General features: G+C 41.6%; 1 protein-coding gene across 4 annotated transcripts; it reads right to left on the reverse strand.

The window, feature by feature from the left end:
* Window positions 1–3,978: 3,978 nt before the first annotated feature.
* On the reverse strand, window positions 3,979–24,467 carry LOC116725078 (transcription factor 7-like 1-A). Of its 4 annotated transcripts, none has more exons than XM_032570974.1 (13): window positions 23,641–24,467; window positions 23,240–23,486; window positions 23,094–23,163; window positions 19,577–19,713; window positions 11,970–12,047; window positions 10,822–10,939; window positions 10,520–10,604; window positions 9,564–9,638; window positions 7,491–7,613; window positions 6,521–6,686; window positions 6,257–6,364; window positions 6,083–6,131; window positions 3,979–5,181 (listed from the first exon to the last, which is right to left on the reverse strand). In XM_032570974.1, exons 2-13 carry the CDS (start codon window positions 23,411–23,413, stop codon window positions 4,763–4,765), a joined length of 1,602 nt encoding a protein of 533 aa, XP_032426865.1. In that variant the 5' UTR covers window positions 23,414–23,486; window positions 23,641–24,467; the 3' UTR covers window positions 3,979–4,762. The 4 variants fall into 4 exon arrangements, with proteins under 4 accessions (XP_032426865.1, XP_032426864.1, XP_032426863.1 ...); XM_032570973.1 differs by having other exon boundaries at window positions 23,585–24,467; XM_032570972.1 differs by having other exon boundaries at window positions 23,240–24,467.
* Between the last annotated feature and the right edge of the window lie 2,439 nt (window positions 24,468–26,906).

Here is a 26,906-nt window from a genome sequence, read left to right on the forward strand (position 1 = left end):
TTGATATGATTTTAAAATAATCTCCCGAAATGTCAAAGGGTTCAATAACGTTGTAAAAAGATAAAAAGTTAATTCTTGAAAAAGCAAAAATCCTAAAACGTTTTACTATTGGAAACTCATCAAAATGATTTGCAACATCTAAAGCTAAAGAGCAGTTGGTCTGGCCAAGTTTTCTATTCTTCTTGGAGCACATACAGTTAAGGTGTGGTCATCCTAAATCAATGTTATATTCCATTAACCAGAGAATTAAAGTGTACAAAACCCTGAAGGTTTCTTTCCTTGGGTCATTAACTTGTAGAATTTATTCTTATTGGACGAGTCTATGGATCAAACTCTTTTTTCTCCAGTCTTTTCTCTACTGTCTCGTCCAAAACCTCTCCACACTGAACTATATGATATTGGGGGGCTGAAGACTGACAAACCTCCATCAGAGTCTGATTTATCTCAGAAAAGCCCCAAATTGAAAGAGTTTTGTTGTTATTTAAGAGCAGTTCAGCCTACTGGCAAAGATTTCAAATGACCAGCAGCGTTTAGTGTCTGTTATTTATTTTTTACCAAGGTTACATAAAAGAGGCTTCACAGCACAATTTGTCAGCAGAGGTCTGGGAAACTTCCGTCCATTTCAGGTAAAATCATGAGTGAGCTGCATTGTTGCTCTTCAGAATGTTGATAATGATAAACCTAGAACCTAGAGGAGAACAGGATGCCCGTCTGTGTGTGGTGCCTCCTGGCATCTCCCAGTCCTTCCTAAGGTCCAACAGAGTAAAAATACAATCAGCTCAGAGAAATCTGACTGCAGCTGCAACAGGAAAAGGGAATCCATTTTTAAGGTTATCCAAAGTGTTAGAGAGATGGTATTTTCTAAAATTCTGTTAACAGTGCCTATGTTCATCAGAAAATCAGAAGGAAGTCAGAAGAAATGTTGCAGTGACAGAGGTGGAACTGCAAATCGCCATTATTCTTAAAAGAAGGAAAAGACCTGGTGGATTTTCCCCTGAGGAGTCACCTTCTTCTCTTTAAAGATAAGTCTCTCTTTTTAAGACTATCCAACATTCAAAGTTTTTTTCACATCTCTATTTGACAGAGTAGATTGATATTAGAAAAATTTGGCACACACACGTTATGTGTTAAGTCCCAATACCAGTTTCTTTCCAGACCAAGTACACTTACTTCATTTAGGTACTTGCCCAATCAGAGTAATTATACAAAGTAGTCAGCTAACTGGCACTTACCTCACACAATAGCTTTAGAAAACTAATTTATTTCATTTAGAACAGGGTGGCTTGTCTTCTTTTTCAGCCCTTAATCCCTCTGATTGTTTTAACAAATCATAAATGCAGCATGTAATAAAGAGGGTTTAATCTTTAAATGCTTTATCATATTACTCATTTAAAGATACATGTTTTGCTAGAATTTAGATCTGCAGCAAAAGTCCGACCCAAAATTCAGGCTGTGTCAAAATTTCTCTCTTGATGTTTCGGTCAGGATTGGACTTCTGTGGCGCATTTAATATTCCTGCAATACATACAAAGAGCAATCCAAAATGCATGATAAAGTTCCGTTTGTCTACTTGTTAAAGTCTAAATAGAGGAGCAGGTTGCATGTTGAGGAGTGGAAGAAAAAGAGGTGAAGATGATCATTAGACTACAACAGGTGCAGCACATCAGTTAAAAACAGGAAAAGTTACACTGCCTAATGGAGGTCTAAACACTAAAACAGTAAAAGCTTAAAATAATAGGTTTAATGAGTAAAAATATATTAAATGGGTGTACTTACTTTTTATGATTGTAGAACAAGAACTGTAATGTGGGGAAAATATATTAATTACTGAATGTCTGCTGACTTCTGGGAAATGGAGTGCTCAAAGTCCATTAGATATGAAATCCTTAACCTTATAAGTGAAAGTGATAGAAAAAAAACTTAATACCCAGAGCAATTTAGGTTTACTCTGGTCTAAGGTGTTTCTCCTGAATGTGCAGACCTGAACCCAGATAGAGACAGCTGCTGTGGTTTCAGATGGTGATGTATTTATGTGGCAACAACCTGAAACTTCAAAAAGAAACGTCTAGAGCCACAGCTCTGAAGTCAGTGAGGATTCCTGGGTTTCGGGTGGATTGTTTTTTAGTCATGACTTCACTGACATTTTTGAGTAGGGATGGAACACATCCAGACTGGAGGGACTGGTTGGTTGTAGAGGTGATCAGTGGAGCAATACTGGAACGTGTGCCTTAACCAGGGCAGTGGAAAAGGGGTCGAGTTCACACCTGGTGGACTTCATTCTCCTAATGATCTCCAGGATCTCTGGATGATGGAGGGGAAGGAAGGAAGTGGCTGTGAGATTCCAGACTGGCTCAGCCCAGATGTTAGCTGGAGCAGAAGAAGAGTTGATTTTATCTCCAAGAGTCCAGGAATCTATCACACTGATCGTCTGTTGAATGGGAAGATGACGCAGCACGTGGTCTAAGATGATGATGACGAATTTTGCCTCTGAACCATGTTGGAGAAATGCAGCAACCAAACATCTTTCAGAGATTCTGTCGTTCTTTCATGAAGAACCACACAGGCTTTATAGAAGGCCCTATCTGGCTCTATGCAAAGTCCAACAACTGGAAAGAAATTGCAGAATTCTAAAACTGAATATTTGAATATTAAGTTTTTTCCACATCCACATTAGCTACTCAACCTATTTCAAGATATTCAAGATATTTAGTTGCATTATCTATATAGATAATACAACTTGTATAGATGTTCAGTAGGAAAAGAAACAATTTTGAGCCAGGTTTCTAAAACTCTCCTAAATATATGACTAATGTTGTTTTGTAGCTCCGATTGATTCTACCACATAAGAATTCTTTATTTTTTTACTTTTTGGGAGGATTCCAGGAAATATTATTGAGGGAAAGTCTTGGTTTTAGGTTCCTGAGGAAGAAGTGATCTTCTGATTACCATTCTGAGTGCCAGCATTTCATTAATTTCAAGCTTCACCTGCTCATCAAGCACGTCCCTGGCCTCATTCCACCCAACCATGGCATCATCCATCTGAACTGGCTCTCCTCTCGTCTGGAGCCAAACCAAATCAGTCATGGTACGCTGTGAACACGCATTTATTTCCGCCTACTTCCTTGTATGGACTCTGCTGCTGAGTTGTTTGAATTACGTAAGTGTCTCTTTCCTTCAGTGTGCTCAGACAAACAAGAAACACCAGACATTTTACACAACAGCATGAGTCGCTCCTTAACCTGTAAACAAGAATTTATTTATGGTCTGTCAGGAAATGGGTCGGTGTTGTAAGGTGTTTACTGCTTGCAGATCTCTTGTGATTTTCCTTTATTTGTCTCACTTAAAGTTAGGCTAAACAAATGTTAATTTTGGGATAAAGCTAACATGAACAAATAAATAAATAAATAAAAACACCCAAAGCCACCAGGTTCTGTGGGAAAAATTAATTTCCTCCTAACCTAGTTGTCCCACTCTGGACATCAAATTTGATAATTGCCCATTTATCTTTAACATCACCCTAAGCCAGGGATTTTGGCCCACTCCGTTTTATAGCAACGTTTTCAGGTTTTTCAATGTGTGTGTGTTAAATGTCATACTAAAATACATGTATTGAATTTAAGTCTAGACTTTTACTAGGCCACTCAGATTTTTCTCTTTGGAGTCAGAGTGTCTCCGATGGGGAAAACTGAATGCTAGGACTTTTAAACAAAAAGTGCAAGCTAGCAACAAAAACACAACAGCTTTTGTCTGGCCTGCTCCTCCTTACTGGGCTACAGTCTGGTATGAGGTCATGCACCTGGCTAGTAATGGAGGTCAAAGTTCACTCCCCCTTACGCTACGGAAACGTATAGGGTAGGGTTGAGTTGAGACCGATGCTCCGGAGTGAAAACCTTCATCATCCAGTCTCTCTGGCAGAGACAAAGAAAACAAAGAAACATGCACATGAAAATTGTTAAGCCCATTTTAAAGAATCATATGACTGATTTATTTATATATTTATTGTGACAGGCTTAACCACGTCCTGATTTAATTAACAGACTGGAAATAGACAACAGTTTGTCTCCATGGAAACTAGATCTTTACAGATGCTATAGAGAGGCCTGCAGTTGAAGCTGGTGGCAGAAGAAGCAGAAGTTTGGGTATAACACTTAAGATTCAGGTTCATAGTTAGCATGCTCTACCAGTGGATTCTTAGGTTCTCTCTGGGTACTCCAGTTTCCTCCTCAATCCAAAAAGTGTTAGGTTCATCGTTACTTTAATATCTCAATGGTTGTTCATCCAGTCTGTTTTGCTCTGATAAACTCCCCCCTCACAAAGCCATCGTTCCTCTTTTAGTCAGTCAGGATTACCAAATTGAAGTGATTTTTTATTGGCTAAATGCCAAAATAATGAGAGCCTGTTTGTATTCTGTGTGAATTTATTTGTAGCTGCATAAAGAACCATCAACTAGCTTAACATGAAGAACTACAAAATGAAAAAAAGCTTTTCTGAAACAAACTCTTGTGCCAAACCTCACCTTCACATAAAAACTGTTTCCTCCTAGTAAGAAAGTAGAAAAAGTGAAATAGTCAAAAATACAGATTTTAGATGCAGTCAAATATTGACCAAATATGTCCTTTTCATACTGGTATAAAATATGACAAGTCTATAAAAAGTAAAAAAAAAAAAAAAGAAAAAAAAAGAGCTTATTTACAGCATGTAGAAAGAGGCACATTTCATGTTTTAGATCCTCAGAGCTGATTGGCTGTTCAGAGGAGACGACTCATCGGTGGGAGGAGGAGGGTGTTTCTGTGGAGGAGGGGGTAGGGGGTCCTGGGGTGACGGCGTTGCGGCCCACAAAGTGGGTGGTGCGGGGAGGCTTGGTGGTGAGGGACAGTGGCTGCAGCTGCTCGCCATAGGGGGAGCCGTGTCCGCTGTGGCTGTAGGAGGAGTGTGTGTGCTCGGTGTGTGTGGCAGCCGGGCCGGCAGGCGAGGCCAACGCCGTGGTGGGGGTCGCCGGGGAGTCCAGGGAGGAGGCGGGACTGGCCTGGGACAGCTGGGTGTGTGTCAGATGAGATACTGTGTGTGTATGAGTCAGGTGAGGGAGTGTGTGTGAAGCTTGTGTGAGCGGAGTGTGTGTGTGTGGCGTCTCCTCTCGAGGTTTCTTTAGTTGTGGAGGGAAGTCGCCTGCTGCTGCAGCAACTGCAGAACATAAACACACACACACAGAGTGAGAGAGAGAGGTGAAGCTGGATCCTCAGGTCAGGTCCAGGTTACAGAAGCTCCTATGCAACTCATTTATAACTAGATGACTGATTTAGGAAGTAGCTTGCTTTAAATTGAGCTGAGGCTGCATCATTCATACCAGCCCTGTTCAGAACTCCAGTCTGCTGATAATGATAATGTTTAGGATTTTATCTTTTTTCTGGGGACCAATAAGCATCCTTATAATGACTGACGTGATGAATGGAGTACGACAGATTTTTCGGTGGGTGTATGCATACAGGTGGAGTGGAGACTGACGCAGATAGATTGAACACATCGGGCTGCCGTAGCTTAGCACAAGTGTAGGTTTATGGACGAACCTACACTTGGCCAAGATGATTTCCTATCATCTTGGCCACAACAAGTGCATCATGGTGGTACATAGCTGGTAGATGCGTTTCTGTGTGATGGAGGTGCCAAAGATCCTGTCACTAACATGAACACAAAACCCATAAATGTCTGGGGAAAGTGAGAGGTCTGCAGCTGCTGCACTGGTTTGGTGCTTACAGGCAGAACAGAAGCTGTGCTGGATGAGGAGTCTCCCTGACTCAGGTTTAAAACATCTCATCATTTTGTTTGATTGTTGCTTGATGCCGATTTAAAAGCAGCCAGACTTGAGTTTAACCAGTTGGGAAGAAAATAAACTAGCTTTGTACCATTTCATAGGAACAAAAAACTAAGGTGGTTCATATTTGAACAAAAACGTCCCAATTAACCTCCCTGTGTCTGCAGTGGAACACAGTTCCACAACTTACAAACCCCAAAACAGACATCTGATCACTACAGCCATGTTCTACAACATACAATAACTGAGTAACCTAGCAACATGTCATCTCACCTTCCAGCTGAGTTTCACTCTTCACCCTCTTCCTCTTCTTCTTCTTCCCCTGCACAGACATGAGTCAGGTGAGGATGCGATGGTGTGTGTTCAACAGTGATGGTGTGTGTTCAGCAGTGATGGTGTGTGTTCAGCAGTGATGGTGTGTGTTCAGCAGTCAGTCAGTCTACTCACATAGTTGTCTCTGGCTGACCAGTTGGGGTACAGCTTTGAGTGTAGCAGTCTCTCTTTGCGAGCCAGATCATAATATTTGGCTTGTTCCTCTTTTGACAGAGAATGCCACTGTAAACACATGGTAGCAGAGGGTAATTAATACAGCACACACACACACACACACACACAGCTGAATGGAGCCCACCAGCTGACCATCACATTCGGTACAGGTTACCTGACGGCGTTTTTTTGCTATGGTTAATGTCTAGTAACAAAGCGACTGACCCGCTGGCCCAGGATCTGGTTGATGGTGGCACTCTCCTTCACTTTGCACTGAGCCACAACTTTGGGCCTCTCCTCCCTCATGTAGAGCATGAAGGCGTTGAGCGGCTTCTTGATGTGGGGCTTCCGCTCCTCTTCCTGGTCATGCTCGGAGCTGGAGGGGGGCTTCCTGCAGGGGAGCAGAGGAGAAGTCAGAGTGCCTCTTTCTGAAACTCCGCCTTCAGGAAGTCATCACAACATGGCTCCTCTTAAAACTTTTTAACAGCATTGCACTGAGAAGTAGCTCATATGAGCTCACTAGATGGGCAGTTCCACCAGGTGATTGCTAATTGATGGTGGCTAGTCAATTAGCCACCATCACTCACTCAGCTCTTAAGGAGCTCTTAAGGAGCTGAGTGAGGGAGTTGAGGTGGAGAACTGCCACCTCAACTCCCTCCCTTGAGGTGGAATCTTAGAAGCTACAGCTCTGACGAGGAGCTGAGCCTCAAAGGCAGAGCTAGGTCCATTCAGGCGTTTAGCAGAGCTGAATGGTTGCCATGGAGATTAGAGAATTTCTCCAACATGAATGAAAGAATCAAGGCAACACTCCAGGTGTGTTTTGATGAGGGAATAACATTATAACATGTTAAAAAGCTACTTTTACATAAGACTGCCTGTTTGAAAAGAAACTACGAAGGCCATAAAATATTTTTAAAACTGGTTTTAATTTTAAACTTTCCTTCTGTGGATTGACCTGAATTCAAAGTCGAGATAAACAGAAACTGTAAAACACGCCAAACAAGATGTCAAACAAGATGGCAACTTTGGGTGAGCTGACATTACTCTTAATGATGGAAATTTAATGAATGCACTGGTGGAAACAACATCCAGATTTTCTAAACAAAATGAAATATTAAAAAACGGAAAATTCATCAGACGGATAAAACGGATTTGCCGCCCAGCCCAACATTGCACAGAGTGTGGTTGTTGTTACCCAGGCTGCTGGCTGTGACTGGCTCCAGGCTCCTGCTTCACCGCTGCAGGAACGATGGCCGGGTGGGGAACTGACGTCTGGGGGGGCGGAACCAAACGTGGTGAGAAGCCGCTCGACACCAGACTGCAAGGAAACATTCAGCATTCCATCAAACCCTGCTAACCTCATCAATGCACGAGTGGTAAAACTACATCATCATAACAGCATTAAATAATGCATTTTGCTATTTGAGAAGGTTGTTCACTAATTAGTAGATAAACATGAGCACAACTAGAACTCAGTAGGACCGGCAGAACTTCATGGTTCAGTTCTGTAATAAACCAGACCCGGAACACCAAGAACCTTTTAGTAGCTGTGACTCAGCCTGATGACCGAACCGGCCCAGAGCTACGGCAAACTGCCTCATAAAACCTGATGGATACAGTTGTCATCATGGTGTCCTAACAGCAAAACAAACCAGCCGTCACTGAGGAGTTATGATGACTCATCCATCAGGAAATTCTTCCACTCAGAAACATTGTGAATGTAGAGTCCAGCAACACAGGCTGACAGAACCTTCTACTATAGAGCAGGCTCAACCTACCCACAGTTTACTGGTCATGTTTCATTAGGCTACCTGCTGCAGAGTGCACTTAACTGACACTAAGAGGTGGGTGTCAGTTTACTGACCCCAAAATGTGTGCAACCATGTGAAAGAGGAAGAAACAATCACAGTTCAGAGGTAAGAAGGAAGTTGGACATGAAAATAATCTGGCAAATTCATGAATTCAGTTTAATATTGTAGCAATATTATTGAAATGTTCTGTACTGATTATGTTAGGGATACAGCTGACCAGCTGTCCTCAGACTTGCAGACTGAACACAGGGTCCTGTTTTGGCACCATTGTTGTTTCTGCTTCTTTCTGGTCCCATACAGTCATTTTTTAAAGATATCTCCTACTGATAATTATATTTGTAGAGACAAAGCAGATCATTGGACCTCCTGGTGTTTTGGCAAAATCTTAGGATGTCCTTTGACTCCGATTTGAAGCTTGGAAATCATGTCAGATCTCTGGTTTAGTTCTATTGCTGTTAATTGAGAAATATTGTTAAACTGGGATCTGTTTGCTTTCATCTGGATTACTGTAATGCACTCTACACATGTTCAACAGAACGTTCCTGGACCGGCAGCAGTCTGTTCAAAATGCTGCTGCCAGGCTCCTGACTAGAATCCCACATCATCTCATACTCCTGCCTCAGTATGACCGGGTGCAACAAGCACAGTCCAGGACAAAAACGACCTGACCTGGGTGGTGGCAACTGCCCAGAGGATGGTGGCGGATCAGTTATCAAACCTGGACTACTACGTTTTATCTTAAAAGGTAGCATTAAATAAAGGCTTCATAACTAATATTAACAGCATACCTATAATTATTTTATTATTTTTAATGGAACTTTATTAATTGCTGCAGGTGGACATCTGAGAGAGTTTGAATCTAGATCTCTCTGAAACATCTAAAGATCTAGATTCTCTAGATGTTTTTAAAACCCGGACAGTTTTAAATCATTTTTACACAAAATTATCTTATAAAATTCAGTCCAGGGGGCAGTTATTTTAAATATAAACTTTTTTGTTTTACCCTCTACATAAGTATAAAAATAAAGATACAGTGCAGACTGTGTGCTTATGGTAAATGATAAAGAGATATTTGGAGATCAATAATCAGCCTCAGTTCTAAGTAGATATGCATAAAATATGAAGTTATTTCTCAGAAAATGATTTATAAAAAAGAATAAATATTACTTGACCTTTGTGCAGCAATGTGGGTGTTGTACTGTCAACATGTATGGTGACTGGCCTCTAGTGGCAGACATTTAACACTACAGCAGATCCAGTTAATCTGCTGGATCGGATCTAGTGGAATTGTAAACAACTAGATAAATGGCAGAGATAGAAGTCCAGGTTTTGTGTAAAAACTGCTGGAAACCCGACTCTAGTCTCAGTCAGACATGATTTAGAGAGACAAACCTGAAACAAACCAAGAGAAGGAGGACAGATTAATCCAGGATCATTCAGAAGCTTACAGTTCATACCTGGACATGGAGGCATTCATGGCTAGAGCCGCAGGGGAGAACCCCCCCGCAATGGGATACATGGGCTGCCCCGGCCTGCAGACAGAAACACACACACACGCAAGCGCACGCACACACACACACAGTTCAACTAGCTTCAGACTTCTGAGTCACACATCAAGGTAGCAGCAGGTTGATGTGTTGGCTTGCACGAACACACTCTGCTTAGGAATCTCTGCGTGTCTGACAGGTTTAACAAGTTCAGTGGAAACAGAACTCCACGGTGTGGAGGAGCAGGATGTGGAAGGTAATATGGATAGCATGTGATGATAAAGACATGGCAGCATAACAGTAGTTAAATGGAGGAACTGAATGTATCTAGAAACCTTTGAAAAACCCTCTATAATTAGCAAAGTGGGTTGGTGCTCAACATTCTCAGTAATGCAGATAAAGATGGATGTGTTGGGATGGAGCCCCCTACAGCTGAAACAGGGGTACTGTAGAAAAACTGGAGGTGAATGCAAAAGGCAACAGAAAGCGAAAAATCCTATGCGTTTCTGATCAGTGAACACATCGTATCCATGTGATCCCTGCTCTTCAGTGTCCATGCTGTTGCCAGACTCCAGCTGTACTACGTCCAGTTTCAGTGATGCGTTCATTCAGGCAGAGAGAGCCAGGCTGAACACACACAGGTTCTGTTCTGTTCCGCCCAGCAGGACAGTGAGGGACGGGCCACATGCACAGAGAAACTCAGTACAACATTTTATGGTGTTTATAGAGACACACCAATACAATACTAATATCCATATTAATTCTAATATTAAAAAAATAATTCTACATTGTGTATCAGTGACGATGTCTTCGATCCATAAGGGCAGATCTATTCAGTCCAATTCTATGCTTTGTTGCATGCTTTATTGTTAACACTGACAGGATCACAAGGCCTGTGTGTGTGTGTGTGTGTGTGTGTTACTCACAGCCAGCCCAGTGGGTGTGGGATGGGAGTCATTCCTCCAGGAGACACAGGATAACAGGTAGTGTGAGGGCTCCTCGACATTCCTGCTTCAAAAAATTAGAAGAACAGATTAGAGTCACAGAGGAGAGACAACCTGGTGCAGATGTGTCTGACAGCTGGTAGCAGGAAGCAGGCTGCAGAAAGTAGGAAGCAGGAAGGAGAAAGCAGGAAGTAGGAAGCGGGAAGCAGGAAACCAGCAGCAAGTGGAAAGCAGGCCACAGGAAGTAGGCAGCAGGAAGCGAGAAGCAGGCAGCAGCTGCTTACCAGGCTCAGGAGAGAACCCAGGAGACGCCCTCTGAGGGGAGAAGGCCTCTGGACTGTAGGACAGCAGGGGGCGGAGGTGGGTCATGTGGGGATGCTGCACCACAGGGACGCTGTTGGACTGGAGATGAGACAGAGGAAGCTCAGCATGTTGGTGTTTCAGCAAGTTGCTGCTGAAACACCAACAGCAATCCATAAGCATCATCTGGAACTGACCAGGTTAATGCTGCTAGTGTAAAACAGCTGCAGTCCAGAAAACCTGCTTCACATCCATTTCCTTTCACTAAACACAAACGGATTTCATCTGAGAGACACAGTAGAAGTGACAACAAAACAATTTTTTTATGTCAAATATCCATCTGTGTGGAATTAATCTAGTTATTACATTCACACATCAGGTGAATGTGACCCAAATCTGTTTTTTCACCACAGTCTGAATGGTCCAATTCTGATCTTTTCACCCCCAAAACATCTGACCTGTGCCACTTCCACATGTGTAACTAAATTGGATGCACATCAGATAGGTTTCAAAGTGCTAACTGTCTGAATGGTCAAGTCAGATTTTAACTTATGTCATTGACATGACACATGCGTCCATAGAGAGTAAATCTGGACGTAAACAATGGTAGAAGATTATAATGATTATGAATTATGAACTTATGAAAGTAGTTTGTGTCAGTGAAGCTCATCACATCCCAATCCCACCACTCCTGGCTCTGTCTACACACCCAGACTTCTCTACAGTGAAACATTAAATGTTGTGTGAACTTTTTTCACAGAAGAAACTTTTCTAAAGCTTCATCAAAAAGGATGAAGCAGCGAGGAACTAAAATGGCTCAATGAAAAATAGTTGAATATTTGCAACATGTGAAACCCCGTTGAATCATTACACTGAACACACAAGTTGTTTTGCCGACAGTTCAGTTGTTTCTCTTCATTGGTAAATAAACACATCATGTTAGTAGATTCATTGCCCTCTTCAGGCAGAGAGGAAGTACTACAATGTTAGATTAAAGTAAATGATAAAGTGAACTCATTTTGCATGTTTGTTGAACATTCCACATCCTCTCTGCTGTTACAGCAGCATAAAAATGTGGGAAACACAACATGCTGTGTGTGTGTGTGTGCGCAGCAGAGAGGGAGAGTCTTACCAGGTGTGTGGGAGCAGCAGAATCTCTGAGAGCTGCTCTTCCTGGGATGTCGAGGAGAGGCCACTGAAACGGCAGGTACTGTGGGGAGACAGAGGCTATCAGCTGTTTTATTGTCAATGTGTGGTGCACTTTTGTATTCAGACCATTTTAGCCATTGTTGGCTAACAGACAGAGCTACAAAGTTGGGGTGCACCAATATAAATTAGCCAGCAGATAAATTGGCACCGATGTCCTTAATGTTGGTAGATGAGAGATCGGCCGATACTTGCATGTGAAGCTGGTCTTATCTACCGATCTCAGGTCTATAAATCAGCTGCTGCCCTCTTGTACTCTGCTGTGAGAGAAGTTTGAGTGACAGACCGGCCCACAAGATTATGTCTGCATGTTTGCAGTCGCTCCACTTTTGCTAACTCAGCAACTTTCTAGCAATATTTAGCAACATTCAAACAAAAAAAAAAATACAAAGTCATTACTGGAAGTCAAAATCAGAATCAGCAGGTCAGGCTTTTTAAATATCACCTAGAAAACTGCTGTTGGTGAAGCCCTACAAAGCAGTGGTTTAGATAAAAAAAATAACTCATGTTAGAACGGCTCAGTCAAAGTCTAGACCTAAATCCAGTGGAGAAGGCAGGGCTTGAACCACTGATGCTCACAGTAGCTCTCCATTAACTTTGACTGAGCTTCATTTTTCCTTTTACAAAGAAAAAATAGAAAAACCTTCAGTCTCTATATCAGTACAGCTGAAGCAACAAATCAAAACATGCAGGTGGTCATAAATGCGCTGATTCCATCTAAATTAATACTAGATTGGGAATCAGTGACAATGTGTCCAATACATAAGGTCAGATCTATTCAGTCTAATTCTATGCTTTGTGTTCTGAGCGACTTTATTATTTATTTTACATTATATTTAGAATTCCTAACTATACTTCATGAACCATTTGAAATATTTGTTAGTTTATTTTCACATGTTTGGCCAAAGATGTCAACCTGTTGTTTTTGTAACAGTTACAGTTTCTTTATTATTTATTTTACATTGGCTGTTCTACTCCTAACTGCACTGAATGAACAAATGAAAGTTGTTTTTACACGTTTATGTATTGAAGTGAGCTGCACTAGTGCAAAGTTATCAAATTAATTTGTTAATCAGTACATTTGTGAATTTGTTTAAAAAAACATTTTAAGTCAATTAATCACCATCTTTGGCCGATACTATGACTCAGATATCGGTACACTGAAAAGTGTGGTGTGCATGTACCGATCATGTACCGGTCATGTACAGATCATGTTAAGCCATGAACAGATCATGGCTTAACATGATCTGTTAAACCATGTGAATATTACTCTTTCACTTAATAAAGGGAAGGGTTTGTCAGGCTTCCCAGTAACAGAGGTAAGCAGACTTTAGGAAGGTGACAACTGGCAGAAGGCATGATGGGAACTTTAAATGACCAGCCTCAAGAGGAGCAAATATTGGCTCTGGGATTCTAACACGAGATAAGGTGGTTAAGTGTCCTCCTCTCCTCTTCATTTGTCACTTGTTTACATTCCCCACTGCCCTCCCAGCCCCCCTCATCGATGCTGAGCCTCCACAGCAGGAAGCTGCCTGCAGATAAGAGCTCAGAGCTGATGGTCCTGATGAACAGGCTGCAGGGTGGACATGGGTCTGCTGAAAGACCCTTTAGTGCTCCTTCAGCTGTGAGTGACGCCTACAGGCTCTCAACTGTGACCTTTGACCCTACTGACAGAAGATAAACCAAAGCAAGGCAGGGAGGCCTTCTGCTTCTAACCCGACACTTTCAGCTGTTTATACATTTTGGAATATTGATTTATGATTTGAAAATGCTTTAACAGCTTTGGCTGGAAAGTAACAGAGGAAGATTTTAGCTGCTTGAGTCATCAGCTCAAATAACAAGAGCAAAAAAAGAGGAAGAGCGCATGGCTGTGCTGTGCTGTTATGTTTTGGTTAAATTACTACGATTAAAACACTGAACAGGATGGCCCACAAGTATGGATCATCACTCGGGGTCGCCTCAACACTAGGCGACCATTAGGTGCAAACGTTTTGCACTTTACACAGAGAATACATCGCAGAGATAATGGAATTAATCAATAAAAAGTAAGGATTTCCATCAGAGTATCATCTCTGACCTGAGATGCACAGTACTCCATGCATCTCACATGGAGACATGGAGGGTTACATCAAACCCTATTTTCCATCATGGGTGAAGAAGTGGAGGAATAGAAATACCTCTGTGTTCATCTGAACAACAGACTGGACTTGTTGAAGAAGCTAAAATCCTTCAAGGATAAGTCTGTTGTTGAGAGCGTCATCTTTTCTGAGTCATCTGTTGAGGCAGCAGCATCAAATTCAAATCTCTGGACTAATGACTAGGAGGCAGGACTCGAAACAAGAACACCAAACCTTGTTAGTCTCATCAGTCCTGGAACTACGTCAGACAAACATTTAAGCATGAATGAGCGAGACCCCCCTGCCCCCACACCAGAGCAACAAGACCGGCCCCTGCACACAGCTGGTCTGTGGCCCGGCCCCTGCTTCAGCGCTTAGAGGAAGCTGAGGATCAGCTCTAAATGGATCCAGCTGCTGGAAACACCACAACACTGCTCTACTCAACCCCCCCCCCCCCCCCCCCCCCCCCCCCCCCCCCACACACACACACACACACACACAATACGAGCCATTACTGAGCCTCGGGTACAGATCGGAGCTCAGGGGAAACTTGTTAGGATTATTGCTGCTTACGAGCAGCAAACAGCTCAGGTTCTACACAACGGACCAATGAGAGGCCAGTGGAGAACGGCTACAGGAGTTCAGGGGAAAATCCGGAAAATCCTGATGATCTGCCTTGGGTGGTGAATTTTTGACTCAAGTGTCAGAATGATTTCCTCGACCAAGTCTATCAGACATTAATGATGGAATGTTTCCTGAAGATGGATTGACCCATGATATCAGAGACCAAAGCCAGAGAGGAAGCATCTAAACACACACAGGAGCAGAAAGTGGCTGAAACGTCTCTGGAGTCAGAAACAGAAAAAGTGACAGATTTATCAGCAGGAAGCAGCAACCTCTTCTGGAACCTGAACCCGAACCTGACTACAAGACCTAATAATAATAATAATAATAAAGTATTTAGTGGTCACTCCAAAGACAGGAGGCAGACTATAGAGTAGGGCATTCTGGGTAAATACAACCAAACTAAACATGCACATCACCACAGACAATTTACCATGGCTCAGAGTGGGACAGATGCTTGCAGATTTCAAATCTCTCATTTTTAGCAAAAAATTATATATATCTAATCTATAACTGTAAAACTCTGGGAAGGTGTCACTATTGAAAAAATTTAGAGAGTATGTTCGACCACTAACATGACAGGAGATGGCTGAAGAAGAGAGTCAGCTCTGGCTGGGATTACCACCAAGTGCCCCTAAATGAGGAGTGTCCAAAGTGTGGCCCCTGGATCAGTTGTGTTTGCTCTCCATTCCAAGAGTAGCGCATAGTGTATCCTGACCCGGGGCCCCCAAGTCTGTATGACTGATTTATTTAATTTGGCTAAAAAGCAAATGTTTAATGTTTGCCCCTGTCAAAAGAAAATAAAAATTTAGTCAATTCTCCCATTACCCCCAGCCTCAGCCCCCCCAAATAAAAACTGCATTTATTATAATAAAAATGGTTTATAGGTTCGTGTTATGTTTTGGATTTGCAATGCCCTCACCCTCAACAATGTTTGTTAATCTAAAATATTTTTACCGGGTGTGAGGGGTTAAATAAACAAATTTAATAAATAAATAAGTGGATGAATGCATAATCTCAGTTTTATGGCTCAAAAACCATGAGATTTTGATATGCCAGATTTTATCAATTTGTGCTACAGTCCCCAAAAGATGAGGTAATCTTGTATTTGGTGATCAGTAGTGGCCAAAATTAGAGGAATGGACAGGTCAGGTTTTTAAAGATTGATGATCAGCCAGAAAACTATGAATCGGTGCAGCATTACTACTCAGCCAATCATGCTGCTGTAACGGTCACGTCTACTTTCTGTGTAGAACACTGAAAAACTACCAACAAAAATGATTCATAGATCAAGTCAGATGTCAAATAATTCAGACATACCGCTGAACATTGTTAGCTATGCTGTTGAGTCGCGTGTCGCTACGGTGAAGCAGCATAAACAAGGAAGTGTGCATCAGGCAACAATGACCTGAGATAAAACATCGGTTAGAATGGAAAAATTAGGAGGAATCATTTCACTGAGAGTAAAAAACCATTTACTGCTGGTCACATTCTATTGTTATTGTTATTTTGTTCATTATCTTTCAGCCACAATATCTGGAATAAAGACTCATATCGCCTGTTTTCCCACGCATGACCACATGTGACCGGCATGTTTTCTAAAGAGACAGCATTTTAAGTGATGAGCAGGTTTACAGGTTGAATCATGAGCAGATGTCCCTCAGTGTTGAGGCTCTTCCTGTTGGATGAGTCCCTGAGCTGCAGCAGCGTGCGGCGCTGTGGGGAGGAGGCGGGGGGCGTTATGGGAGGAGGGCGAAGTGAGCAGACAGGTCGTCTCTGTACGCCGCCTCATGCTTCCTGCCTGCACCCATCAGCACAATAAACAGCCTGTATTATAGTTCAGCTAGCGAGCAACCAGCAGAGGTTTGTTTACAAAGACTCTGCTTGAGATAGCTGGTCCATCTCCTCATCCTCCATAAACACTCCCAACAGTCTGAGGAGGCAGAGAGCGACTCCTCTCTGAGAAGGTCTGATAAACAGCAGAGCAACTCTGGTTCCAAGGCTGAATGTAGCCTTCAGAGGAAACAACGACCTCAAGGGAGAGAAAAAGGTACAGTAGATAAAAAAAAGAACTTATTGAAGTGATATATAAATACAGTTCATAATAATAAAGATGAACAGAAAACATTTTCTAGACTTTTTCTTTAGGAATGTTCAGTCAAATATCTAGACATATTCAGGACATGTTCAAGTACTCCTTCAATAGCTACTGATAGCAGACTGATCACTTTTATTAAAGTAGGGATGCACTGGTTTCTGACTGATCACCAATATTTAAAAAGCCTGACTGATATTGGCCTTTAGAAATTTGTTTCTGAACTAGATATAGAAAAAAGTAGCAAAGTAGGCAACAGCAGACATGCTATTGTTATACACAGCCCTCTCAGAGCTTTGTGGTGGTAGAGAATATTGGTAGGTAAGGTTGGTTCACATGAAAGTATTGACAGATGGTCGATCACCCAGAATGAAAGAAACTGGGCCGATAAAGCAGCAGCTCCTGTGTAGCTGCTGCTGGAGAACACAGAGGGCTTAACGACCTTTCAGACTCTGTGATGGACAACAATGAGCCAGAAAGAGAAAGGATGGCTGCTACAAAGCTGAGGAATGCAGGTGTTTGTGTGTGGAAGCTGGGCTGTGTGTTTAACCTGCGTGTGTGTGCGCGCGTGTGGCTTAAATAAGTAGAGGCAAGACTTCCAAAATAAACACGGAAAGGAAAAAGAAAGAGAGCCTGCAGCCCCGAGTCTAAAAGCTTCAGCTGTAGCGTCATGTGTGGCTTTAGCTGTGAGTTGACAACTTCAGTTAAGCTTTTCCCCTGAGGTCATCAACTGAAACTTTCCTTTGAGGTAACACTTCATGTTAAACATCCTGAAACTTCTCCCACTTCCACAGAGGCTACATTTAAACATGGCTGAGAGCAGAGATGTATTAAACCATCAGACAGCGGCCCCTAATCCAAGCTTATCCTCAAAAACGCTGTAGGGACGGGAAATTGAGCAACACTCTGCAAATCCTGCCTGGTACCTGGCAGCTACAGCAGCTAATCTGCAGCAGAGAATCAGACGCAATCAGAGCTCATTCCTGCTGAAGGCAGGCATGCAGGCAGGCTGTGTCCAGGCCTGTCTAACACGCCACCATTACAAGGCAGGTCAGAAACACACACACCATGCACACACACTGTACACACCAGACCTGCAGGCGGTGGTGTCTGGGCCTCAGTTTGCTAAAATATAATATCCCTGCAATATGAAGCAACAACTGCAGGTTTCAGCTTCCTGAGCGACCCTTTAGTGGCGTCGGTTTCTGATAAGATTTAACCAGCAGGTCCCTGAGGAGTTCACAGCCGTGCCAGAACATCCACACATGTCAGAGCCTCGCAAACTGCTTAAACTTCTTATGGTTAAAGCTCTTTTCCTGCACAAATTTCAGGTGTTTCATGAGGTTTTAATGTGAAAAAGCAACAGAAAGTTCACACACATGGTTTAAGGTTATTTGTGACAGTTTTTCTCGATTGTTTACACACAAATAGTGGTACTTGAGACACAATGACAACATGTAACTCATGCACCAACCTGCTAAACTACAAGCATAATTCCTGCTTTATACTGAAAGTGCAGTTGTAAATCACACTTTTTTTCAAAACACTACACACAATTTCCTGCTATAGCACAAAGTTCATGAAGAAAATCTCTCGTTTTCACAAGAAACACGTTGTCATTCAAAATCCTAAGTTTACTGCCCTTCTATGCACACGGACTCATCACATGGCCAAACACCTGCCACACACACATCTAGCCCTTCTCCAAGCTATGGAAGATGCAGCAGTAGCTTTTCATGCCAAGATGTTTTACTGCTTGTCCAGGGAAACATTGTGATGGATGAAGTGCTGCATCCAGTCCTGAACATAAGAGAGGAGGCAGCATACTTTGCTTTTTATAGTTTACAGTAAATTCCTCTGTTCTGTATGTGCAACCTTGTGTTGGTTGGGATGTACGGTGTGTAAATTGTTTTTGTTGAAAAAATAATATATTTATTACCATGTATTTGTGTGTTCCGAATATAAAAACAATATTCTAAAAATATTTTACAACACACTTGCATGTACTATGTGCAGTAAGTGTAACACAGAGTCATTATGATGAATGGAGAAGTGTTTTACACCGAACACATCAGTATTCAACTGGTGCTTATGTCTAATCATATGAGGCTCTGTGTGTGAATCTGAAAACAAAATACAATTTTAAAACATTGTTTTGAATGTAAAGTTTCATCTTGCAGGAGAATTGGAGGGTTTTGCCCATTGTGTATGTGTGTGTGTGTGTGTGTGTGTTTTGATATGATTGTTTAGTTCTGAGAGTATGAGGCGTCCTTTCAGAAAATGTATGTAAACAATCAAGAAAAACTGTAATAAGAGCTTCCACTGTTATCCAGAACATGTCACTGTGGAATATTGTCTCTGTTGCCCAGATATTGAACTAGTAGCAGGTCACGATAGCCGTCAGACTGACAGTCTTCAATCAGAGGTCTCTTCAGATTTGTTGTAACACTGCCTGCTGCAGACATCCTGTCCCTGCACAGCGACTCTTTGAAGAACCTTTATGAGTCATGACAGCCTTTAACTTCCCTTTGGGATGAATAAAGTGTTTTTTAACTGAACTGTGATGGAAAATTATTATATATATATACATATTTTTTAGAATTTGTCTACAAATAATAAACAAACAACCAAGCAAGAGACATAATGAAGCAGTGTGCCATCCTGATGATCGGCCATCAGTGTTTGGTGCTGACTTACCGTCCGGCCACTTGGAGCCAGAGCTCCATTAGTGAGGTAGGGGCTGCAGAGGTTCCCAAGGTCCGAGATCATGAAGAAGGGATAGCCAACATACGGAGACGGCTGGAAGAGGCCCGTGTCATGCTGCTTCCGGAGCCCTGAGGAACAACATCAGCATTTAGCTGGGGGAACCTGTTACAATAACTCAACAGGGCTTCTGGGAAACTGAGTCTCCATTAAATCTAGACTTAGAAACACTGATTCCATATCTGACAGTGACAGGCAAAAAGTATTCATTCCTCTTAAACTTTTCTATATTTTCTCATATTACAACCACAAACAAACATTTTTGTGTTGAAAGACCAGCACAAAGTGCTCTACCATTGTGAAATAAAAAGAAAATTATGATTCAAAATATGTTTTACAAATAAAAAAATGAAAAGTGCAGTGTGTAGAAGTATCCAGGCCACTGAGTCAATCCTCTGTGGAACCAGGTTCTGCTAGTGTTGCAGCTGCTAGTCTTTAGGGTTTGTCTCCACCAGCTTTGATCTGAAATTTTTGCCCATTCTTCTTTGTCAAAAAGCTCAAGCTCAGTCAGACTGGAGGCATTGTGAGAGCGTTTGTGAACAGCAGCTTTCAGCTCTTACCACAGATTCTGGATTGGGTTTAGGCTTGGACTTTGACTGGGCCATTTTAACACATGACTATGATTTGTGTTAACCCATTCCATTGTAGACTTGGCATTAAGTTTATGGTGTTTGTTGTGCTGGAAGCTGAACCTTCACCAAAGTCTCCAGCCTTAAGACTCCAACAGGTTTTCTTGTATTTGGCTCCATCCATCTGCACATCCACTTGGACCATCTTCCCTGATCCTGCTGAAGAGAAGCAACGCCAGAGCATGATGCCGTCACCACCTTATTTGACAGTGGGCATTGTGTGTTCAGAGTGATGTGCGGTGTTAGTTCCCCTCCACACATATAACGTTTTGGATTTTGGCCTAAAAGTTCGGTTTAGGTCTGGTCTGACCAAAGCTCCGTCTTCCACATGTTTGCTGTGTCCAACATGACTTCTGGCAAACTGCAAATGGGACTTCATATGGTTTTCTTTTAACAATGGCTTTCTTCTTGCCTCTCTTCCATAAAGACCCCACGTGTGCAGTGATGACTAATAGTTGTCCTGTGGACAGACTCCCCCTCTGAGCTGTGGATCTCTGCACCAGGTCCAGAGTCACCATGAGCCTCTCTGCTGCATCTCTGATCAGAGCTCTGCTTGTTTGGCCTGGAAGTTTAGGTGGGTTCCAGTTGTTCCAGACTCTTTCCATTTCCAGATGATGGATTGAACAGTGAGATGTTGAAAGCTTGGGAAATCGTTTTATAGCCTAAGCCTGTTTTAAACTAAAAAGTCTTGAATCATGCATCATTTTCTTTCCACTTCACAGTTGTACACTACTTTGTGTTGGTGTTTCACATTAAATTCCAATGAAATATATTGATGTTTGTGGTTGAAATGTGACAAAATATAGAAAAGTTCAAAAGCTATGAATACTTTTGCAAACCACTGTATTTACATGTTTGACTAACTATAGAATGAATGTTAGAAAAAAAAACAAAAAAAACACATAAAAACCCCCTTTCAATTAGGACTAAACTTCAATGACAATGACGATGTGAAAGAATGTTTAATCATCATTTTGCATTCCAGGTAATGAATGCAAAATGCTAGTGCTTCCTTCTAATGTTTTAGATATCTGAGAATTAACCAGAGATGCTGTGCTGAAAATGTTTTCTAAGCTGTCAGTTTCAGCCAAAAGTAATGACTCAGTCACCATGACTACACTCACTTATGTAGAAACACTTCAAACCTTCTGGAAAGGTGGAAGACATTTTAAATGACTTGTGTGTTTGCTGCCTCAAAAACGCAGCAGCCTATTCAACAGTTCTGATTCGTTCAAAAATCAGTTCATAATCAACAATCCTGAGAGCTCTGACTGTCTACATCTGGATCAATCAGGAGATTCACACTTTCTTCTGGAAGAATGTCTAGATAGGTGCAACAGCAGGAGTTGACGGTTCAAGCCCTTCAATATGGTCCAGAAGGTTTAGGGCTGAACAAAATGACAAAAAGATCCTCAAAGCAAAATCTATTTTCATTACCTCTGTATTGTACAATGGTCACACATGTCAGGGGATAAGTCTAACAAGAGTAGAAAAGTGTAAACTAGAGATGCACCAATCAGGCTTTTCCTAGCTGATTCTGATTTCCTGTTTGCGCTGAAGTCTGACTGCTCAGGCCAGTTTGTTTCTAAAACGCTCAAGAGAGAAAGAAAACACAGGAATTACAAGATGGTGAACTGTTAGTTATCAAAGCATGTCCCTAAGTTTTATCTGATTTCTACTGCACTTAAAATGCATCCATGAACTGATGCCGTTACAGACTGAAGGAAGAAGGAGTTCTTAAACTCATGTTTATGTTTATTTTAGATTTTGTAAGGACCTCCTCCAGCATACACATGCTGCATCTGTATGGGATAACCTTGAAATAAAAGAAAAAATTTGACCAAAAAATATATAAATATATCAAAGATCACTGAGTTAATAAGGGAACAATCTGCCGCTCTGACTGGTCCATCCCCAACCATGCCCATAATCTGTCAGAAGCACAGGCCCAAATGTGGAACTTCTGCATAAATATCTAAGTTCCACGATGTGAGCAGAGAAATTTGTTTTTTAGGACTGAAACATTTTATTGAATTAATTGTGAATAACTGATTATTGAAACAATTGTCAATCAATTTAGTAATTAAATAATTGTTGAGTATAGAGACTCATAAAGAGGCAATTTGCTGAATGAACAAGAGCAGTAATTAAATCAAACCGTTACAAAAATAGTTTGTATTTAAGATAAAAAACTATACATCTATACATCTGTCCAACCCAAAACTCCTCAAGTAACAGTTTTTGCTTGACCTAGTTCAAGTTCTGTAAAAAGAATGTTCTCTTATTAAGCACCTCTTGCTATCCAATTATTAATAAAAGATAACCACCATATCAACGCATTGAACATTGATGTTCAGTCCAGCAGAAAGGCCTGAGCTCCTCACATGTTGATGCTAGAAGGATTTTTTAGCTGCGGATGCATCCTTTGCTACAAGCCATCAAACGTTGACTAAAGGAATGCTGTTATTGCATTTTGGTCAAAAACATGTTTATTATTATTTAAAAATGAATTGCATTATTTGCACATTTTCATATTTTAGTGTATGTCTAATCTTATGTAAATGGGTATAAATAGTTAAATTAAAAATCTGCAGAATGTGGCCATTTTTTCCCCAATTACATTATTAATCCTCACAATAATCAATAGAATAATTCATGGCCAAAATAATCGTTAGCATCCCCAACGTTTTAGTTCAAATTTCAAACTGCAGCTCATAACTGTTGATCTAAGACTCTGTATAAACTACTGCTTTGATAAATAAGTCCCATGTAATATTTACTACTAGAAGCATCATAACCCAGAATGCCATGCTATTGCCTACCTTCCTGGAACAGCTGGCCGTGCCTGGCCCTGCTCTCAGCATCTGGATGCGGCTTGGGGCGCCTGTCTGCCTGCACACAGAGCCACAGCAGCATGAAGACACCCGGAGCACAGCGGGAAGCATTCACGGACCTCTGCTCAACTCACCTCCGAGTCAGAGCTACTGGTGGTCTCCGACTCGTTGACTAGGGACGACTTGACATCATCCAAGTCCCGCTCCGAGGACACATTGGGTTTCTCCTCCTGTTCCCCCTCGTCTTTGAAGGCGATCAGCTCATCGTTAGCCCCCAGGTCGTCTCCGTCTCTGCCCAGCTGCGGCATGTTGGGACGTTAGCCGCGGAGGCTAATGGTGGAGACTGGACTAGACCCGAGTTGGTTTAAACAAAATGCGACCCTGGAAAAGCTCACACAGAGCATTTAGCTCACGTTAGCGGTGTGCCGAACAGCCCAGAGCCTTCGTTTGAGTACAATTAGGCCTATTATGTTTCTCACCTCTATCAGGAGATATTGAAACAATCCTAAAAGTCTCGAGCAAGTTAGCTAGCTACCTGCGGCGTTCACGGACCCTTCAGTTCCTGGCGTCGAATTCCTGAGATGTGGAAGTCTCTCTCTCGTCTTTTCCACTTGGAAAACCGTACATATAAAACACAGCTCTCATAAGAAATGGGAAAAAAATCATAAAAGCCACTCATAACACACTCAGAAGCCCTGACATTGTAAGACCGAGTCCAGTCCTAAAAGTTTACGTCCACTTCTGCTGCACGGTTACTTTACTGGAAAAAGTCGAGGCTTCTTCTGATTCAATCCCCGCATCTGTAGTCCGATTTGGAAAAAGCATAATCCCCAAAACAGTGATTTAATCCGCGTTTATTCCAGTACAGATTGCTGGATCTAAGGGTGCAGAGGCGTGGGAACAGCCAGCCTGGTTGGCGTCTCAAAAGTGGAGTGGAAGTGGAAGGAAAAGACTGCGGAGTGGAGCTGCTGTCGGATCAGAGCGCGCGTGGGGAGGGAAAAAGTGTAGGGGTGAGGGGTACTGATCTGAGAACAGCACAGCGAAGGATCCACGGCTTCACGTGCTGAGGAACAGATCACTAAGCTGATCCCACATCAGGGCCAACAGGTTGGTACTGTTTGTTTGCGAAGGAGGCAAAGAAAGGAGGAGAGGAGGAGTTTAGATGGAAAAAAAATGTCCTTTCGAGTTTAAAGCAGCAGTTACACATTTTCTGACCTTATGACCTACGTGACTATGAATGTGTCATGTTGCCAGCATGTTCAACTACACACATTACGGCCTCATAAACCTATATAATGGGGTATAACACTAAGAAAGTAGCCTGAAGTAACACCAAGCAGGACTCAGGTCGCTACAGTAAATGCAGGCTTGTTTCTTTAAGTTTTCTAAAACGAATACTGCAAAAATAAAAATAAATTAAAAAAAAAAAAAAAAACGTATATAGGCCTATCAGTTCAGAAAAACAATGTTCTGTGAGAACAACAGAGCAGATTTTGAACAGGAACAAGAATAGGCAACTTTGCACTCATGGAATTTGTAAAGACAACTACTACTACTACAGATAATGCAGAATATGCTTTAGATAGATCTGATCTGAGAGAAGTTGTTGATTTTCAAATATGATAAAGGAAAAAACAAGGCTATAATAGGAGAGGCGTAGCATTATACTTGCACTATATTAGTAAAGAGCTTACTACAGAATTGCAGGACATTTCAATAAAAACGTTTGTATTCATAGAGGCCAAATATGGGGTTCCCCAAGGTACAGTGCTGGGACCAGTGATGTTTCTTTGGCATATTATTGATATTTGTAAAATTTCCATAATTTATGTTTGCACATACCGCTGAAGTGTTTTGTCATGGAAATGACTCAATTCATCTACTGTAGACAATGGGAGAAGATTTACATTTTAAAAACTGGTTAATGTTAAGACTATATAATCTCAGATTAACAACATTTATATTGTTTGGTAATTTACAACTAAACTTTTGTATGTCTGAATGAATATGTAGGAAATGTAAATAAAGGTAAATGTAGAGCTATGTTTAACTGTAAAGTAAGGCCAAATGAGATCATTCATGAGGTGCAGGGGAGTGTATGCTCATAATTCCTGAAAGGCAGGAAGTGAAAAGAAAAAAAATATTTTCAAATCAAAACTTCCTTTACATCATCAGGCACAAGGCTGGAGCTCCTCACCCAGGGTAAACCCTCGCTCAGTCAGCAAAGGCCTTTTACTGAAGATCTGTAGAAAAAATTCTACAAGAATGTGGAACTAGAAATTTTCAAACTCCAGGACTTATGGGAGGTTGGTAGTATGGACTCTAGGCTCTATGTCTTCAAAGGAAAGATTTTTAAAAAGTTTCAACACTACTTCTTAGTTTACACTGACATTTTTCCACAGCTGCCACATTTTTTGATCAAAATGAGACATATCAGCCCATCCTGCTGCCCATATCTGAGAGCTGTCTCACTGTGAAGGTGCAACATGCAGCAAGACGCACAAATTTGTCCTGCTGCAGGACAAAGAGCACATAAACATAGCCTTTACTGGTCCCACTCACAATTCAATCGGGGCCTCATGCAGAGAGCAGCCTGGCGGCAATTAGGATGCATTACCTCGTAACCCACCCTCTGTGTTTCTTTGTTAGCTCCCTTCTCTTCCTGAACATTCTCCTGTTTGCTCTTTGTGCAGCTCAGCTTCTCACAGATTACATTTCAAAATGAGGTCACAGTTTTCTGCCAGTTATAGTTTACATTTTATTATTAAAATGAGAAGATCTTAAAAAGTTGAGCTTTTTAAGATTCAGTATGATGATTATGATTATTTTCCCCTTTTCTGTTGAAATTAGAAATGGAAACTACTCTGGTATAAAAAAAAACAACCCTAAAATTAAATACAAACAAAATGGTGTTTCCTGAAAAATAACAAGCATATGGTTAAAAGTGGTCTAACGTACTACCAGGACATCTTCATTACAAAAACATCATTGGAAAGTGAAAACAATAGGATGTTCTGGGTAGATTTAACCTTAATTTATGCTCCAATACTTTGCTTAAAAATATTGATATAAAGTCAGAGGATCTACAGGACCCAAGCAGTTGATTGGCTAACTAAGTGGTGTTCAAAGTCGGTTCTTATTGGTTGGTGTCCTGAATGGTTTAGATGCTGTCCACCCTTGACAACATAAAGGGTGAAACAGTCACATTTCATTATGAATGTTACCATATCCATAAAACCAGATTTTCCAACAATGAAACATGTCACTTTCTTTAATGTCTAAATAAGTAGAAATGTTACATTTAATAGAATTCTGACTAGAATTCCTCTAGAGCAGTGTTCCCTGAGGATCTGGATTTAGAAAGACTGTTTTAAATAGATGTAATCTTTTACAACTCTTTACTGTTGGTAGTTCCTTATTTGAAGTAAGTCAAGGTGGGTAAGTGATGTACTTGTAGAATGCTTTATGTAATCCAGATGACTCTGAAGTGCTTCATACTACATTCAGTCATTCATTCGCACACTGATGGTGATGAGCCACACTGTAGCCTCAGCTGCCCGGGGGCACACTGACAGAGGCAACGCAGCACCACCGGACCTTCTGACCACCACCAGCAGACCAGGCAAAAACACAACAATGAGTGGGGCGTTTGAACCAGCAACCCACCGGTTACAGGCTGATCTCTACCTGCAGAGCCACCGTTACCCAGGGTAGGACGACAGGATGGGTATAAATGGCAATGATGTTGGTGTAGGGGGTGGAGGGTCACCTGGTGCACAGATGAGCTCACATTTGATGGTG

This window comes from Xiphophorus hellerii, chromosome 8 (assembly GCF_003331165.1).
Source record: "Xiphophorus hellerii strain 12219 chromosome 8, Xiphophorus_hellerii-4.1, whole genome shotgun sequence".
In the NCBI taxonomy this organism is placed as follows: domain Eukaryota; kingdom Metazoa; phylum Chordata; class Actinopteri; order Cyprinodontiformes; family Poeciliidae; genus Xiphophorus; species Xiphophorus hellerii.

Excerpts from the sequence above, each read along its gene's own strand:
- LOC116725078 (XM_032570974.1), bottom strand. The coding sequence starts at position 23,413 with ATGCCGCAGCTGGGCAGAGACGGAGACGACCTGGGGGCTAACGATGAG. Across the intron at positions 19,714-23,093 it reads CGGCCAGCTGTTCCAGGAAG|GGCTCCGGAAGCAGCATGAC; the intron begins GTAGGCAATAGC and ends GTTGTTCCTCAG. Across the intron at positions 6,365-6,520 it reads ACCAGATCCTGGGCCAGCGG|TGGCATTCTCTGTCAAAAGA; the intron begins GTCAGTCGCTTT and ends ATGTGTTTACAG.